The 15,963-nt window shown below is 43.2% G+C and overlaps 1 protein-coding gene across 1 annotated transcript in view; it reads left to right on the top strand.

Moving 5' to 3' along the window:
• The window catches only part of COLEC12 (collectin subfamily member 12), a 195,002-nt gene that overhangs the window by 15,500 nt on the left and 163,539 nt on the right, over positions 1-15,963 (top strand). Inside the window, exon 2 of the mRNA XM_060118788.1 lies at positions 1,992-2,042. Coding sequence (XP_059974771.1) covers positions 1,992-2,042 — 51 coding nt within the window. The remainder of the gene's footprint in view (positions 1-1,991; positions 2,043-15,963) is intronic.

Below are 15,963 nucleotides of genomic sequence, written 5' to 3' on the forward strand. Positions count from 1 at the left end.
TTTGCTTGTAAGCACGTTCTTCCATCTAGAAAGAACTAAAGCTTTAATCCTTGCCAGAAGAAGATGAGCTGAATCATGAAAACCTGGATTTCTAGATTCCAAGCAAGATCTCTTTGCTGTTCTCTGAATAAGGAAACATAGTAAAATACAAAGATTTCCGACTTCTCCATTGTCTTAGGAGTAGTTGTTCTCTCACACATGTCTTCTTAACACTTCATAACAAGCTAGTGTGCTGAGGTTCAACACACTGTGTGGTAGATATCACACATCTTGGCTTTTTCCACATTTCAAGGTTCGGTTATAGCCAGGCCCTGTGTCCCATCTGTGGGCTGAAAAAGATGATCACAGAGGCTCTATTTCCTCCCTACGTGTCTCTTTTCTTTGAAAGCCTGTCAGCTTCTTGAGGGAAGGGACCATGGCTCACTCATTTGTGCACCCCGCTGCCTGGCAATCTCTGGTCCATAGTGAGTGCTGAGTCAGCGCTTTTGAACTGAACTGCATGTGGGGGGAAAGCTGGGTGCTGGTGCAGTGATGGTGACCAACCCAAGAATAACTGGTTGGACAATAGCCAAGACACGGAAGCAACCTACATGCCCACCGACAGATGAATGGATAAAGAAGAGGTGGTACATGTATACAATGGAATATTACTGAGCCATAAAAAAAAGTGAAAGAATGCCATTTGCAGCAACATGGATGGACCTAGAGATTATCATACTAAGTGAAGTCAGTCAGAGAGAGAAAGACAAACAACATATGATATCACTTAGACGTGGAATCTCAAATGTGACACAAATGAGCTTATTTATGAAACAGAAACAGGCTCACAGACATAGGAAACAGACTTATGGTTACCAAATGGGAAAGGGGGTGGGGAAGGGATAAATTAGGAGTTTGGGAGTAGCAGATACAAACTACTATATATAAAATAGATAAACAACAAGTTCCTACTGTATAACACAGGGAACTATAGTCAATATCCTATAATAAACCATAATAGAAAAGAAAAAAAAAAAGAAGAAGAATTGGTTAGGTCTCACTGGAAAGGCCTGGTCTTAACACTTTGACTTGTCATCAAAAGTACCCTTTAATTGCACACCCACACCTGGCAGATGTGTGAAATGACAAGTTCATTATCAGCGTCATAGGAATTGCAGTCATAGGAATTGCATCGTGTCCATGTGAGGAGGGGGATTTGGGCTTTTGGTAGAAAGCGTGGCTGCCATAACATTGCCCTTGTTTCCAGTTCCCTACCTTTAGGAATTCCCAAGCAAGTCTGTCTTTTGAAATGCATTTACTGGGAAATCATCCGTCAGTCCCAGTTATCCAGTGGAAGGAGAGTGGGGAAGGATTTGGCCGTCCTTGCAGGAGGCATGCTGGGCTCCTGAGATGCCACAGTTGGTGGAAGAGGTGACCCCAGAGCCTGGCGTCTGCAAAGGAGGGCTTTAGACTCAGTTACGTGAAGATAACTTGACCCTTTGGACAGTTGATTATTCAGTCATTCATTCACCCAAGTTTATTAAGCCTCTGCTCTTTGACAGGCACCATTCTAGCTACATGGGATTCATTCATGAAGTCAGACAGAAAGGAATTTCTGCTCACAGCATGCATGATGACACACGCACACACACATAAATGAGGATGATACCAGAGAATAATATTAAAATAGGATGGTTTGACGCAGAGTGGCTGGGTGGTGGTCTGGAAAGGCATCTCGAAGATACCATACCTCAGCTGAGACCTGAATTAGAAGGAGTCGCCTGAGGAACAGGAGGAGGAGCACTCCAGGCAGAGGGAACAGCCAGCGCAGGGACACTGTGGTCTTTCTCAGAAAGCGTGGTATGTTCCAGGAGAAGAAGGACAGCCACTGTGCGGAGCATGGTGGGCGAGGGGAGGGTGGAGCAGGTGGAGACGGCTGAAGTTGAGTCCAGCACTGACCCTGCACTTCCAGCCTCACTGTGGTTAATGCTCTGTCTTTTCTTCTCCCGCAGACGACTTCGCAGAGGAGGAGGAGGTGCATTCCTTCGGTTACAAGCGGTTTGGTGAGTTCTAGCAAAGCTCTGTTCCTTCTCTGTGCTTGATCTGGGATATGGTAACATGACCATGGCTGGACCTCTGACACACATGAACACGTGTGGCTCTGAGGCCCAATTTTGTTTGGAAATTGAGTTTCTGTATAACAGGTGGATGATTTCTCAGAGAATCTGAGGCTAGTGGGACAGGAGTTACGCCCAGGCATGGGGAAGTGATGGGATGCTTAGGGGGGTTGGCTGAATACAAACCTGATGGCTTAACAGGCAAAACATGGTAGGAAAGGTAAATCTGTGACAAGATAGGCATTTCTCTATTTTGAGATTTAGAAAACATCTTTTCCCTTTTTCCTCAGGCCCCATGTTCATAGCTTAGTGTCAGTGGAGAAATGAGAGGAAGACTTTTTTCAGAACCCAGCTAGACACAGGTGCTCCAAGGTAGTCTGAACAGTGACCCCTAAAGATATCCTCATCCTAATCCCTGGAACCTGAATGTTACCTTATATGGCATAAAGTGCTTTGCAGATGTGATCAAGTTAAGAGCTTGAGCAAGGGAGGTTATTCTGGGTTATCCGGGTGGGCTCTAAATGGAAGCACAATTGTCCTTATAAGAGGGAGGGAGAGGAAGATTTGACTGCTGAGAAAAGAGGGCAATGGGATGATGGGAACAGATATTGGAGTGATATGCTGTGCAGGTGGAGGAAGGGGCCACAAGCCAAGGGATACAGGTGGGCACTGGAAGCTGAAAAAGGCAAGGAAACATTTTCTGTTCAGAGAGCTCTGGTGGGAATGCGGCCCCACCAACATCTTGATTTCAGCCGACTAAAGCTGATCTCAGACTTCTGGCCTCTCAAACCGTAAGAGAAGAAATCTGTGTTCTCTTAAGCCACCCTGTTTGTGGTGACCTGTCCCAGCAGCCACAGGGAGCTAATCCACGCTTCTCTGCCTACTCACGGATGCTCTTCTGTCTTTGACCACACTTCCCGGGATCTGCAATTGGACCTCAAACTGCCAGTGAAAACATTACAAAGTTCCAAGGACAGTTCAAGGGAACTGAGGTTTTTCTGTCCAGCCCGTTTCTGTGCCTTGGTCAGGGGAAATGAGGAATAGAGGAAAGAGGAGAAAAGAATGAGAGTGTGTGTGTGTCTGAGAGAGAGAGAGAGAGAGAGAGAGAGAGAATATGAAAGGGAATAAATCTACTTCCTGTTGCTTAAAAAAAATCCTGGCTGGACCTTGATTAAATTTAACATCCCCCAGCTGCTCTGGCTCCCTCATTGCTTTAGCATTTTTCTTCTGGATACACACTTCTGCATTTCTTTCTGGGAAAAAAATAGGGCTTTCAAGTGAGAATGCAGTGGCACGAAGCCCACGGCCCCTCCATTCACGTGCTGGCAGAGAGGCTTCTGCCCACCATGCTCTCCCCTCTCCCATGCTACTGTTCTTTATCTGCACAATGACATGTTTCTGCATTGGTACCATGTGTTATTCTGCTTTCCCATCGTGGGTTCACTGAAGGTTGTCATAGGAGTGAAGAGGAAACCAGACATTATAAAGGAAAGAAAAAACAAAACAAAAATTAAAAGGCAGAAATAAAGAGGAAAGTCAAACTTGTAAAGATAAGGCAGAGTAAATGTTGACGTGCCTGTGTATTTTGGAGATCAGCAGATTTCAAATCTCTACACGGAAATCGGTAGAAATATGAAGAACCAAGAGAAAAGAGTGACCTTGTGAGAAATTTTATTTAAAATTTCATGATCCTGTAACTAGCTAGATGGGCAGGCTTTGGTGGAAAACACAAAAACATAGTAAGTTGCTGAAAGGATTTAATTTATGGTAGTTAAATTGTGTGTGGAAACCGTAAACTGATGACTCAGAGGGGAGACATGATAGCAACGTACAAATATTGGAGAACCAGGGAGACGTGGAGAGAGTGATACCAAGTGGCACAAGTAGAAGAAGAGAGGAATGAAATTAAAAGAGAAACTTTGGAATGAGCTGTGAGAGAGACATCCCGAGGCTGAGGATTCTTGGATTCGGCTCTTAGGCACAGTGATGGATATCCAGCATAGGGGTGGAGTAGAATTTTGGAAATGGAAGAGGCTTTGCGATGATTTATATCAGGCTTTACTTTAAAAAAAAATTGATTTATTAATTAATTAATTTTTGGCTGCGTCAGGTCTTCATTGCTGCGCGCAGGCTTTCTGTAGCTGCAGTGAGTGGGGGCTACTCTTCGTTGCGGTGCGCGGGCTTCTCATTGCAGTGGCTTCTCTTGTTGCAGAGCACGGGCTCTAGGTGAGTGGACTCAGTAGTTGTGGCACGTGGGCTCAGTAGTTGTGGCTTGAGGGCTCAGTAGTTGTGGCTTGAGGGCTCTAGAGCGCAGGCTCAATAGTTGTGGCACATGGCTTAGTTGTTCTGCGGCATGTGGGATCTTTCCGGACCAGGGCTCGAACCCATGTCCCCTGCATTGACAGGCGGATTCTTAACCGCTGCACCACCAGGCAAGTCCCTCAGCCTTTACTTTTACAGATAAGGAAGGTGAGGCCCAGATAGATCAAGTCCTTGCTCAAGCAGGTTAGCCGGAGCTGGGTTGGATGCTGGGTCTTCTAACTCTCAGGCTAGCGTAATTTTGAGGAAGGGTCCAACAGTGACATTGAGGTGACCTCTCAATTCCTGTGTCCTAGAAGTGTCCCTGCAGTTCTGGAATCTTAAAGTGGGCTGGACACCAGTCTGGCTCCACCAGGGAGACCTCATCACTTTCACAGGGCCTAGGACTCTGCACCTGGTTTTATAGAAGGTAAATGGGTTTCTAGTTCCTAAGGTGTGGCCAAGGCTGGTCATTGAAAGCAGCAGGACCCAAGAACCCATTCCTTCAGGTATGATTCAACTTTAACCATTAAAGGAAGACAAAGTTGGTGAAAGGTGGTGAGTGGGAGGCGTCCGGAGACCAGGCAGTCCTGTCGGCCCCGCCCCTACTTACTCCTGTGACTTGAGACCAGTCACTTCCACACTGTGGGCCTCAGTGCTGCATCTGCCCTGTGGGCAGAGTGACACCTGCCATGGTAGTAAGTCTACCTCACAAGCCTTTGGTGAGACTGAGAAGGATAGCAAATGGACCAATGCTTAGAAGTTGCAGCACTGTGAAAACAAGGGTGGTGTTGCCACTTTCCTGAGATTTGAGGCTGTTATCACTCTTCAGACATTTTGGTCCAGCCACTGCCAAATATCAAAATGTGACAGGTTTGAAGTCTCATTCCTGAAGAGAGACATAAAGATGAACATGGTACTATCACTGGCTTTTATTTTTGCAAAATAGACTGGATAACATATTGGGGTTAGTTATTGTCTAATTTTAGGTATGTCTTGTTTGTGCAAATACAGTGGTCACAGCTTGAATTTAGGCTGCAGATGAACCAGAGATTAATTATTTGCAGGGCAAAGGGGCCACTATTTTAGCAAATTGGTAGCTTGTTTCCAAAGTTATTGATATTAGTTATTCAGAAACATATGCTACATAAAGTCAAGGCTTGTTTATGTAATAATACTGTCCTTTTTCAAATTCAGTATAATATTTAATAAAGAGCAAAATGGGTGATCATCTCCAGTAATCTAGTATGTGATGGTATTATTTTAAGATGGTCATCCCTTGTCTAGTCAAGAATTCATTGTTGCATTTTGGTCTCAACCAAGGCTTCTATTTTTCTTCCATCTTTCTATATGTCCTGCTTGTTAGCCCCTTTCCCAAGGTTCTGGGCAGGTGTCTGGAGAAGAGATGGAGTTAAATCTGGCGGGTTTGCACTTATCTGCTCCTCTGATGAAAGTTTTGATGAGGGGAAACTTTGAAAGGTTAAGGAAGTGAGCATTTTCAAATTTTCATCAGGCTCTGCAGGTCAGCGTTTCTTGGCCTCAGTGTGCAGAGCTAATTAATTTGGGATGTAACTATAGTTACAGTTTGGCAGAGTTCATTCTCTGGAACATAGGGTACCAGTATATAAAGTTTTATTTTCTACGGATAGAATATGATCTATACTACAATGATATCTTTCTACTTATTTCCCAGTTACTGTTTTCTTCAAAAATATCACACATGGCTCTAGTATCCTTAATTATTATAGTTAGCAGAAAGGGAAAGAGAATTCATTCATATTCTACGGGACAAATATGAATTCATAAAATTTGGAATTTGCGATAAGTTGCTCCAAAAATGTCTTCTGAAATCTTCTGATTAGTCGTGTGATTAACATGAGTGCATTCAAGTTAAAAAATTTTTTTTTCCATTAAAATGATAGAGTAGGAGGAAGGAAGAATGTCATTTCAGCCCCAAGGGATAAGTGCATCACAGTTCCAGAGAAGGGGAGAAGTGTGGGAAGAGGGGTGACTTCCAGATCCTGCTTTTTAACCCACGTACAAACGATTGCAACAAATCCAGCTCACATTTGCTTATCACTTTTATCTTCCCAAAGGACGTCCTAATGTAGTTTTCACTCACCACTACTCCATGAGGCCAACAGGCCAGGCTCCATCTTTCCTATTTGATGGCTTCTTGTCATCTTTTCGGGAGGCGGTGGGGTGCAGTGGTTGGGTGTGTGGATGCTGGAACCAGGTGGGTGGCTTTGGATCCAAGTTCCAGCACTCACCAACTATGTGACCTTGGGCACGTGATTATCCAAAGCTGTGAAGTCCGTTTCCTCACTTGTAACGTTTGCATCATCACAGGCCAACTCCATAGGGCTGTTGTGGAATTAAACATGCTGCTGGGTTGGCACAGTGCCTGGCACACTGTGAGAATCCCATAAACGCTGACCAGTATCCTATTATCAGATTCCTTCTTGAACCTTTTGATCCTGATGCTTGGACATGGAACTAGGGTTTCGTAAGCCCCTGGGACCTTCTGATGTCCTGCAGCCTCGTGGATTCTGGCTGCATCACACCCCCTGCTTTCCTGCTAAAAGCTGGGAGAGGCGAGAAGGCTTGGGGACATGGCTCTCTGCCCCAGCACCCTGGTGGGCAGTGTGGGAGCCTAATGGCGAGTACCACTCTGGGTGTCCCTTACCCTCCCTCTGGAGCCTGCTTTGCCCCTTTTCTGTGCTGGGGGGACAAGACTGACTTTGTTTCATTGGTTGCATTGGGTTCTCTTGTGTTATCTTTGGAATAAGACCTGGTGTAATAATAGGATGTCAGAAGTTGGACTGATGCAGGAATCAGAGGCATGTGGTTCCTTCCATTTGTGAACGTCGTGGGTAGATTTAAGGGTTGACAGTGAGCAACTGGGGGCAGCTGGAAACATTTGTTGTTTGTGTTTGATGAACAAAGCTTTGACAAAAGTGCTTCCTTGGGGCTCAGCAATAAGGGAATGTTAATAGCTATGAGAGAATAAGATCTCAAAAATTGCAAACTGTGAAATAGTAGCAAAAAGTACAAGGAACCGTATTCTATGGAGTAGAACTCAAATCTTTTGTAAAAAACGAAGTGGAAAAATTCTAAGAGAACTACTGAAAAATTACATAAGGGTAACAGTCCAAAAAGGGGCACCAGATGCCTTTTCCTAAGTGTATTCACTGGAGTCAGTTCTTGACTTTTTTTTTTTAAGAAAAAGTGAGTTTTGTTTACCTGCAACTTCACAGGCCTCCCTCTATTTATAGTTTCACACAGGCTTTCTTCCCTTGGACAACAGTTTTGGCTTAGCAAGAATATTTTTAACAGTTTAACCTGCACAGTGCAGGGCATGTGGGAGCAGCCCGAGAGATCTGTGTGGAATAGAACACAGCCCTGCCCCAGAACGCCCCCGACCCTGCTCCTTTTTTTCATCATCCCCCCCCCACCCCTCCAACCCGCCTTCCAAAGAGATAACATATGAAACTTCCAATCAGGGGCGCTAGTTAAATCATGGAGCTGTGTCTTCCCAAGAGGGCTTGAGGAAGTGAATGTCTAGAAAGTGCAGAGGACCACTTGGGCCTCTGAAAAATAGCAACACAGGTATGCTTAGCCAGAAAGAAAGGTTCCTTCTGAGGCACATGGTGAGTTTCTGCTTTCAGTGTAGAGAGGGTTGCAAGAGTTGACCAAGAGGATGATGAACTCTCTCTGGGAAGCTGCCCAACATAAACACTTGGCCGCCCCCTCTTCTGGATGTTTGGGCTTGGGGACCAGGCTGCCTGTCTCTGCTTTCCCCGGACTCTTCCCAGAAGCCTGGCTTCATCTTGGATTTGGAGAAGGTGCCGCTTTGAAGTCATCTACCTCCAGCCATAAAGGAGGGCTCCATGCATTCGTCTCCGCACGGCCCTTCCAGACCGGCACCGGCAGAGTTCACCCCTTTCCCTGATAAGAATGCAAGGAATTTCCATCATTTCCTGTGGGGAATGACTAAAGAAGCCCAGCGTGAGGCTGTCCTTTCAACAGCACCTTTTCTAAACATCTCTAAATGGAAAGGGTACCAGGCCAGGCAAAGGACTGACCCTGGGCAGAGAGATAAGTGAGGATGAGAGGCTGAATTGGTGCCGCTGTGGGGTTTCTCTTCAAAGCTATTTGCTTCCTTAGTGGCAGAGTCTTCTTTATGTGGCTTTGCAAATCCTAATGGAGTAGATATTTCTGGTTTTATGAGAACTGGGGGTCAAACGGCATGTGGAGAAGTAGATGCCAAAGAGATTCAGAACAGCTCACGTGGCCCCTCTCCCCATATTTCCACTCAAGCAGTGGGGCTCCTGAGCCCTGAGAAAAAGGGTTTGCTGGCTGTTACTTCTTGTAAATAACCTGAGATTTCCTACTTTCTATCATTAGAGATAATATTCACAGTCTCCCCTGCCAACAGTGTTCACCTGGGTTTCCCTTCTTTTCCATCAAGAGCTTCTCAATGGGCAGCTCACATCCTCCCTGCCTCGTCTTTCTGCTCATCAGTAAAAATTTGTTCAACACCACATGGCCACGTGATTATGTTTTTTTTCTATTTTCATGTGAAAGAAAGCATTAAGCATCTTTTCTTCAATATCCTTTCTTGAATATGTGCCAGGTAAAGCTTATGGTTACCAGGGGGTAAGGCAGGGGGAGGGATAAATTGGGAGATCGGGATTGACATATGCACACTACTATATATAAAGCAGATAACTAATAAGAACCTACTGTATAGCACAGGGAATTCTACTCAATACTCTGTAATGACCTACATGAGAATAGAATCTAAAAAAAAGAGTCAATATATGTATATGTATAACTGGTTCACTTTGCTGTACAGCAGAAACTAACATAACATTGTTAATCGACTATACCCCAATAAAAATTAATTTTAAAAATTAAAGTAAAATACAGAGACTGTCTGAGGGAAAAAAAACAAAAGGAAAAAGAAATCTTGCTGCCCTCACTCCTGCATTCTCTGCTCTGCATAAGGGCCATACTTTGTTCAGGGAATATCAAAAGAGTCTGTTTTCTTGCATGGCTTTTTTTTTTTTTAATTGAAAGTCTTGGTGGCCACCAGCAAAGAATATATTGTAAGGAAGGTCGTGAGTACGGGGGGTAGCTAAGATCACGGTCAGGTAACGTAGCAGGAGGTGACGTAGCAGCCTCCTGGCTGAGAGAATGTACCCCAGAGTCAGCTGCCTCTGCTCAGCTTCCAGCTTTGCTACTTGCTGGTGAGATAGCCTCAGACCAGTTAACCAGTTAACCTCCCAGGGCCTCTGTGTACTTGTCTAAAAGTGTACTTGACCAAACGTAAGGTAGATAGCTAGTGGGAAGCAGCCGCATAGCACAGGGAGATCAGCTGGGTGCTTTGTGACCGCCTGGAGGGGTGGGATAGGGAGGGTGGGAGGGAGACGCAAAAGGGAGGGGATATGGGAACATATGTACATGTATAACTGATTAAATTTGTTATAAAGAAAAAAAAATAAAGATCCCATGTGCAAAAAAAAAAAAAAAAAGACGGGGGTAATTATAGTATCTGCCTGTAGGACTCTCGTGAGAACTCAAGAAGTTAGTACTTAGAGCAGCACCTTGCACACAAAAAGACACACAAATGGTGCATCATGAGAAGTCACATAAATGGTTACAAGGTGGCTGTGGCAGTTCCAGGTGGGTGACAGACAGTCTTGGGTTCCTATGTCCTTTTGGAAGCAGGGAAGCTTTCCCAAAAGGCCTTCAGAGACTTTTCCTCTCATGTCATTGGCCAACATTGAGTCAGTCTTTTCCTAAATCAGTAACGGACAAAGGGAATGGGCTGGCTTTGGGTGGCTTGGGCTCATCGTTTGGGGCAAAATGTATGGTGAGGAATTAAGCACTCTGACCGCTGTTATTATGAATAAGTTAATATCCATAATATAGACTATTATAAATACATAATATGTATAACATGTAATATTGTTACATTTATAATTTAATGTTAAATTAGATGATAAATGATTATTAAATAACAATGTAATTTAATTGTAATCTGACCAATTATTATTTATAATTTGTTCCACATATAAAATTATCATGTTTTATATAACATGTTGAAAAATTCAGTTCATTCACAAAATAGCTGCAAGTTTCTTTTTATGATTTGGAACTTTGTTATAAGTGGAGCTGCCGTGTGCTGAACTCTCAAGCACCAAGAGTTCGTAGTTTTTGACAGTTTATAAAAAGAGAAACCTTCAAAAGACAAGAGATCAGTATGATAGAGAAGGGAATGAATAAATGAATGAACAAAAGTTGTTTTGCTTTCTTGGAACTTAGTTTTCTCAGTAGTGTTCAGCAGATTTGGAAGAAACAATTTTTTTTAGAACAGGAACTTGAAAAAAAAAAAAAAAGGAGACAGTCCCAAATCTCAGTGAATACAACTCCTGCCACAGGAAACATTGTGAAATTGGTCTTCTGTTCTGAGTCATAACTATAAACACTTTCTGCTTCTTCTGATATTTCATTTTTATCCTTTTTATACGTTTTTGAAAACTGACATTTGGCCCTGATTGAAACAGTCTTCTCTTTTATACACTAGGGTGTTTTTTTTTTCTTCATTGGTGTAAATATTTCCATATACAGATCAATTTCTTTCACATGCTGAAAGATGAGGATGAAGGATTTTAGGCTTGTTGGGAAACAGGAGAATGGAACTAGAAGTCTGCAAAAGTTCTGGCAAAAAATCCAGACTACATTCTTATCCAAATGCCTGAAGATGCCCTCTATTCTCTAATATTTGACATAACCGTTCTAACATGTCCATCTTGTTCTGTGAAGGAGGAAATTGTATAGACAAAAATCATTGCTGACGTTTTCGATTTTGAATCTTCAGTCTAAGCTCAAGTATTCAAAGCAGTATGAGTGAGAGAGAACCATATTCTTTCCCTGTGGGTTTTACTTTGTACTTGTAAGAGGACGTCCTCGTGATATCTCACATTTAATATTTGACCGGGGTCATTTGATAAGGAATATCAAAATGTATTGATTGTTCTGCCTCACGGTTTACATAGAAGTCTACTGTTGAATCACGTTTGGAAACCACTGAGGGGAAATAGGAATGCTCCTCATTCTGAGAAGAATTCACTGACTGCCGTGAACTGGGGTACAAAGATGAATAAACAAGGTCTCTGCTCTTGACTCTTTTATTCCTTATCAGCATTTATAATGCATTAAAAAAAATTTCTCAGAAAACAACAGGTATAAAAGTCCTTATGAAAACAAAATTTTTCTCCTAAAAATGTTTATACTAGGAATAGCCCAGATGATAAGCCTCATCAAAGGCTCCCCACAAAGAGTCAAAAGGTAGACATAGAACAGAGGGCTGCCACTTTGTGATGGAAGTGATATAAAATAGGGTGTCAGAGATTTTGCAGGTGGGCATAGAAAAAGAGAGTAAAACAGCTGGAGAACAGGGGGGAAATCCATTGGCCCAGGGATAAGGTGAGTGAAACGTTGATGGGAATCTGGGGAAGAGATTCAAGCAAGGAACACTGGCCTTAAACAGTGCCCTTTTTCTGGGAAATGTACGCATTTTGTGAGATTTGCTGAGAAACTGAAGCAAGCAAAACTCCTGGGAAAATGTCATTCTCAGTCAATGCAGAATGAAAGTGATGTGACATTTATTAACCACCCATAATGTGTTGGGTATCATGCACAATAAAGAAGGAAGACATGGCCTTTTGCCTTTGGGAATTTCAAGTATAATGGAAAGCAGAGTTTTCCAACAGGGATGTATTTGCATAAAAGAAAAATATCAACCAACCCTACGAATTGCTTCCTCTCCCACCCGCAGAATTTCCAAAGGCACAATAGAGGGCACCACATGCCAGACAGAGTGCAAGCCGCCTCTGCTTTCTGCTGTTCTAAGTTTAGTATTGGCAAGACTTCAGTGGTTTCCGGATGAGGTTGGGGGTTCTCCTTTGCAGCCGCCTCTCCCATCTGTGCACAGGAAGAGGGCGTATGTGGAGTCCCTGTCCTTTGCCCCCCAGAAAAGGTTCAGGACGAGATGTGAGAACTTGTTTGATATAAGCCGGTGAGAGAAGGTTGGAAGGTAATTTCCGTCTCCAGATGGTGTACATGCTGTGGACCCAGCTGTTACCAAACTGTTGCCACGTAAACCTGCTCTGCTTATTAACAGCAGCTTTGTGCGTTGAAAACACAATTCAGTAAGTGTGTAGTAAGATAATTTGGTTTAGAATCCTTCACTATTCAACTTTTTGGCCGCACTGCGCGGCATGTGGGGTCTTAGTTCCCCAACCAGGGATTGAACCCACGACCCCTCAGGGAAAGCACCGAGTCCTAACCACTGGACTGCCAGGGAATTCCCATATTTGGCCCACTTTTGATGGACCAAAATGTACCTCCTGTAAACAGTGAATAAGGATCACAGAGGACCTGAGTGACCTCAAGCACATACATTTCCACTAAGCCTTTGTTTGCTTGTTATGGTCATATTTGTTTTTTTTTTTGTTTTTGTTTTTGTTTTGTTTTGTTTGTTGTTTTTGCGTCACGCGGCCCTCTCACTGTTGTGGCCTCTCCCATTGTGGAGCACAGGCTCCGGACGCACAGGCCCACGGGCCCAGCCGCTCCGTGGCATGTGGGATCTTCCCAGACCGGGGCACAAACCCGTGTCCCCTGCATCGGCAGGCAGACTCTCAACCACTGTGCCACCAGGGAAGCCCTGTTTGCTTGTTATGGAAAGAGGGATAACAACACTACCCGTGAGAGAGGGCACATCGAAGATTATTTAAGGGAAGTGAAATGCTTAGCTCATTGCCTGACACTTAGAAACTGTTCCATAAGTGCTCATCGGGGAAAGAGAACCAGATTTTTTTTTAAAAAAGTGAGTTCAGTACTTCATTTGAACTCCTTTTTCTCTCTGTCTACCCAGGCACACATGTCTGTATATACTGTGTGTGTGTGCATGTGTGTGCATCACTGGGTATTTGAAGAGTTCTGAATTGGAAGCATGGAGATCAGAATTGTAGTCTTTTTTTCCCTACAGTTAACTAACTGTGTGAATTTTGCAAAATGATGTAAACTCTCTGGGTCTCAAATAACCTGGTCTGCAAAGGAAGGGGGTTGGGGTAGATGATTTCAAAGACTTCTTTAGGCCATACTGGGTTATGGGTTTGCAACTATATTGTGATCCTAGGCTCTATTCTGCCACTACATGCGATTTTTAAAAATATATGTTATTTTTCACCCTTTCTTTTACTTACTCAAACAATTCAGAATAAGTATTTTGGTACCCTTATTTCAGACATATTTTCCCAGGTATCTGATACAAAATTTAGCAAAAATGGCAGATGGAAAACTATCTTCTCTTCACATTAGTTTTGTTCAACATGTCAACGATCTCATGATTGTTGGGTTTCCATTTGGTTGTATGTTCCTTTCATATAACTTTAGAAGTATTGAAGCATTTTCTAGGCTTAAGTGTTTTGAACTCACTTTATTCTAGATTTCTACACTCAAAAAGGGAAGATTCTGTTCCCTCCAAGCTTCATAAAATCAGTGGGTAATTATTCAGATACACGTGTCTGCAGATTTAATAAGAAGCATAATGCTTCCATTAATAATCCCCAAGAAAATTTGGCAGTTTCTCTCAATTCAGTGAGCTGTTTATATTTATCATATTATGAATTTTTTCTTTGTGCTTCTCATGTTAATGAAAGACATATTGAATGAGAACCTAAATCTACTGGTTATCCACAAAGGAAAAAAATCTCTCTTTAGCCATGCCCCTTATTGAGAAGAAGGCCCACTGGGAGCTCTTTCTCACTTTCCTGGGTTAGTGACCAAGTATTAGAATACACCGCTCCCCCGACCCCGCAAAAAAAAAAAAAAAAAAAAAAGAGAGAACCAGGGGTTATGGTTATGTAAAGTGGGAACACGTATATTTAAAAAGCTTGTGAGCTAGATTTTTTTTTCCCAGCTGGGAAATTATTAAGTCAATTCCTTCCCTCTCTGGCATTTTGTAAATAGTTAACCTCGCTTTGAAAATCGTGAATGAGTCAGCATTTGAATGAAGGGAAGAAAAAAAGAAGGAAGGAAAGAAGGAAGAGTATTAAATTATTTTTCCTATTTATAATTGCAAACACTTAGAAATGATATTCTGATAAATTGAGAGTCTTTTTTTTCCCTGCTGGGCGCTTGTGTGGATTTAGGTATATATGCATGTAGCTGGAGACCTGAAGGATTTGGGTTTCCTGGGGCTGAAAGAAGGAAGAAGGAAAAGCCACAGGGGAGGGGAAGAGAGAGCAGAGTGGGGGTAGCAGAGAGTCCCGCAGGCTGTGGGATGGGGGAGTCAGACAATCGGATTTAGTTCTCAAGGGCCAGGGATTACAGGAAGAAGGAACGGAGCAAACCCTTGTATTCTGATAATTTCTTACTTTTAAAAAATGTATTTTTCCCAGCCCTGGTGTAAATACATTGGGGACAGAGATAGTGTCCATTTTGTTCGTCATTGAACTTAGGACAGGTCCTCGGCTCAACAAGCATTTGAGAACGGAAGAGTAATATGCTTTGGTGCTTATAACACGTGTTGTACTCAGGGTGTTTTCTTAAATCTTATCAGTGCCCATGACCTGGTGGGCATCTCCCCGACGGCGTCTGTGTGTGGACCAAGAACATTTTCCAAAGTTGAGAGGCGCGGACCCCAAATCCAGCATCCAGCCACGGCACAGACTCAAAGCCAAGACAGATGCCCCACGGCTGGGACTAGGGCTGAGAAGGAAGAACAACAGCTAGAGCCGACCCTGGGGATGGGGGTTGCACAGAGTTCCCGGTGTATTAGGGGGAGAGACTGAGCACCTGAAATTCTCTAGCTGAGGTGGGCCCACGTCCCTGTTTGCTTCTTCAGAAAGACCCTGGGAAGGTCCTCTGGCTTCATCTGAATTTCTTTTGTGCTTAAACTTAGTTAAGATTATAGAGCTCTTGTGAAGTGCAAATACTCTAGGAAGTTATAGAGAGGAAGATGGTTACTCAGTCATCTGCGCTTCAGGGTGAACTATTTAATCAGATTGCTTTCTTCCTCAAATCTAGCTGAAATCAGCACAGTGGTTGTTTTTAAGAGATTCGTCTTTCAGAGATATGAAAGCTTCAAGGAGCTTTGGATCTAAGGCACTTGGGATTGGGAAAGAAATTCAAAAATATCTGTCATGTACCTATTATATCTACACCTGTGCTAGACCCTGGGATTGGATTGCTAAGACATGTCACCAGTGTGTGTAGTCCTCATGGTCTAACAAAGGGGAAAGAACATCTACATCATCATACTATAATTTGAAAGATCCTTAAAAGGTAATAGAGGACCCAGATTCTGAAGTTACTAATTCTGCAGGGAAGGGAGGAACCCGTGATCAGAGAAGCCATAGAGAAGGATGATGGTTTAAGGGTGGGACATTAAAATGAGGAAGTCCCCTGGCAGTCAGTGGGCGAGATCCTCAAGGCAGAAGAAACAGAATGAAATTAGAGCAATAGCATCAGTAGCATCAAGGGGCAGTAAGTCCTG

Source organism: Mesoplodon densirostris, chromosome 15 (genome assembly GCF_025265405.1).
Source record: "Mesoplodon densirostris isolate mMesDen1 chromosome 15, mMesDen1 primary haplotype, whole genome shotgun sequence".
In the NCBI taxonomy this organism is placed as follows: Eukaryota; Metazoa; Chordata; class Mammalia; order Artiodactyla; family Ziphiidae; genus Mesoplodon; species Mesoplodon densirostris.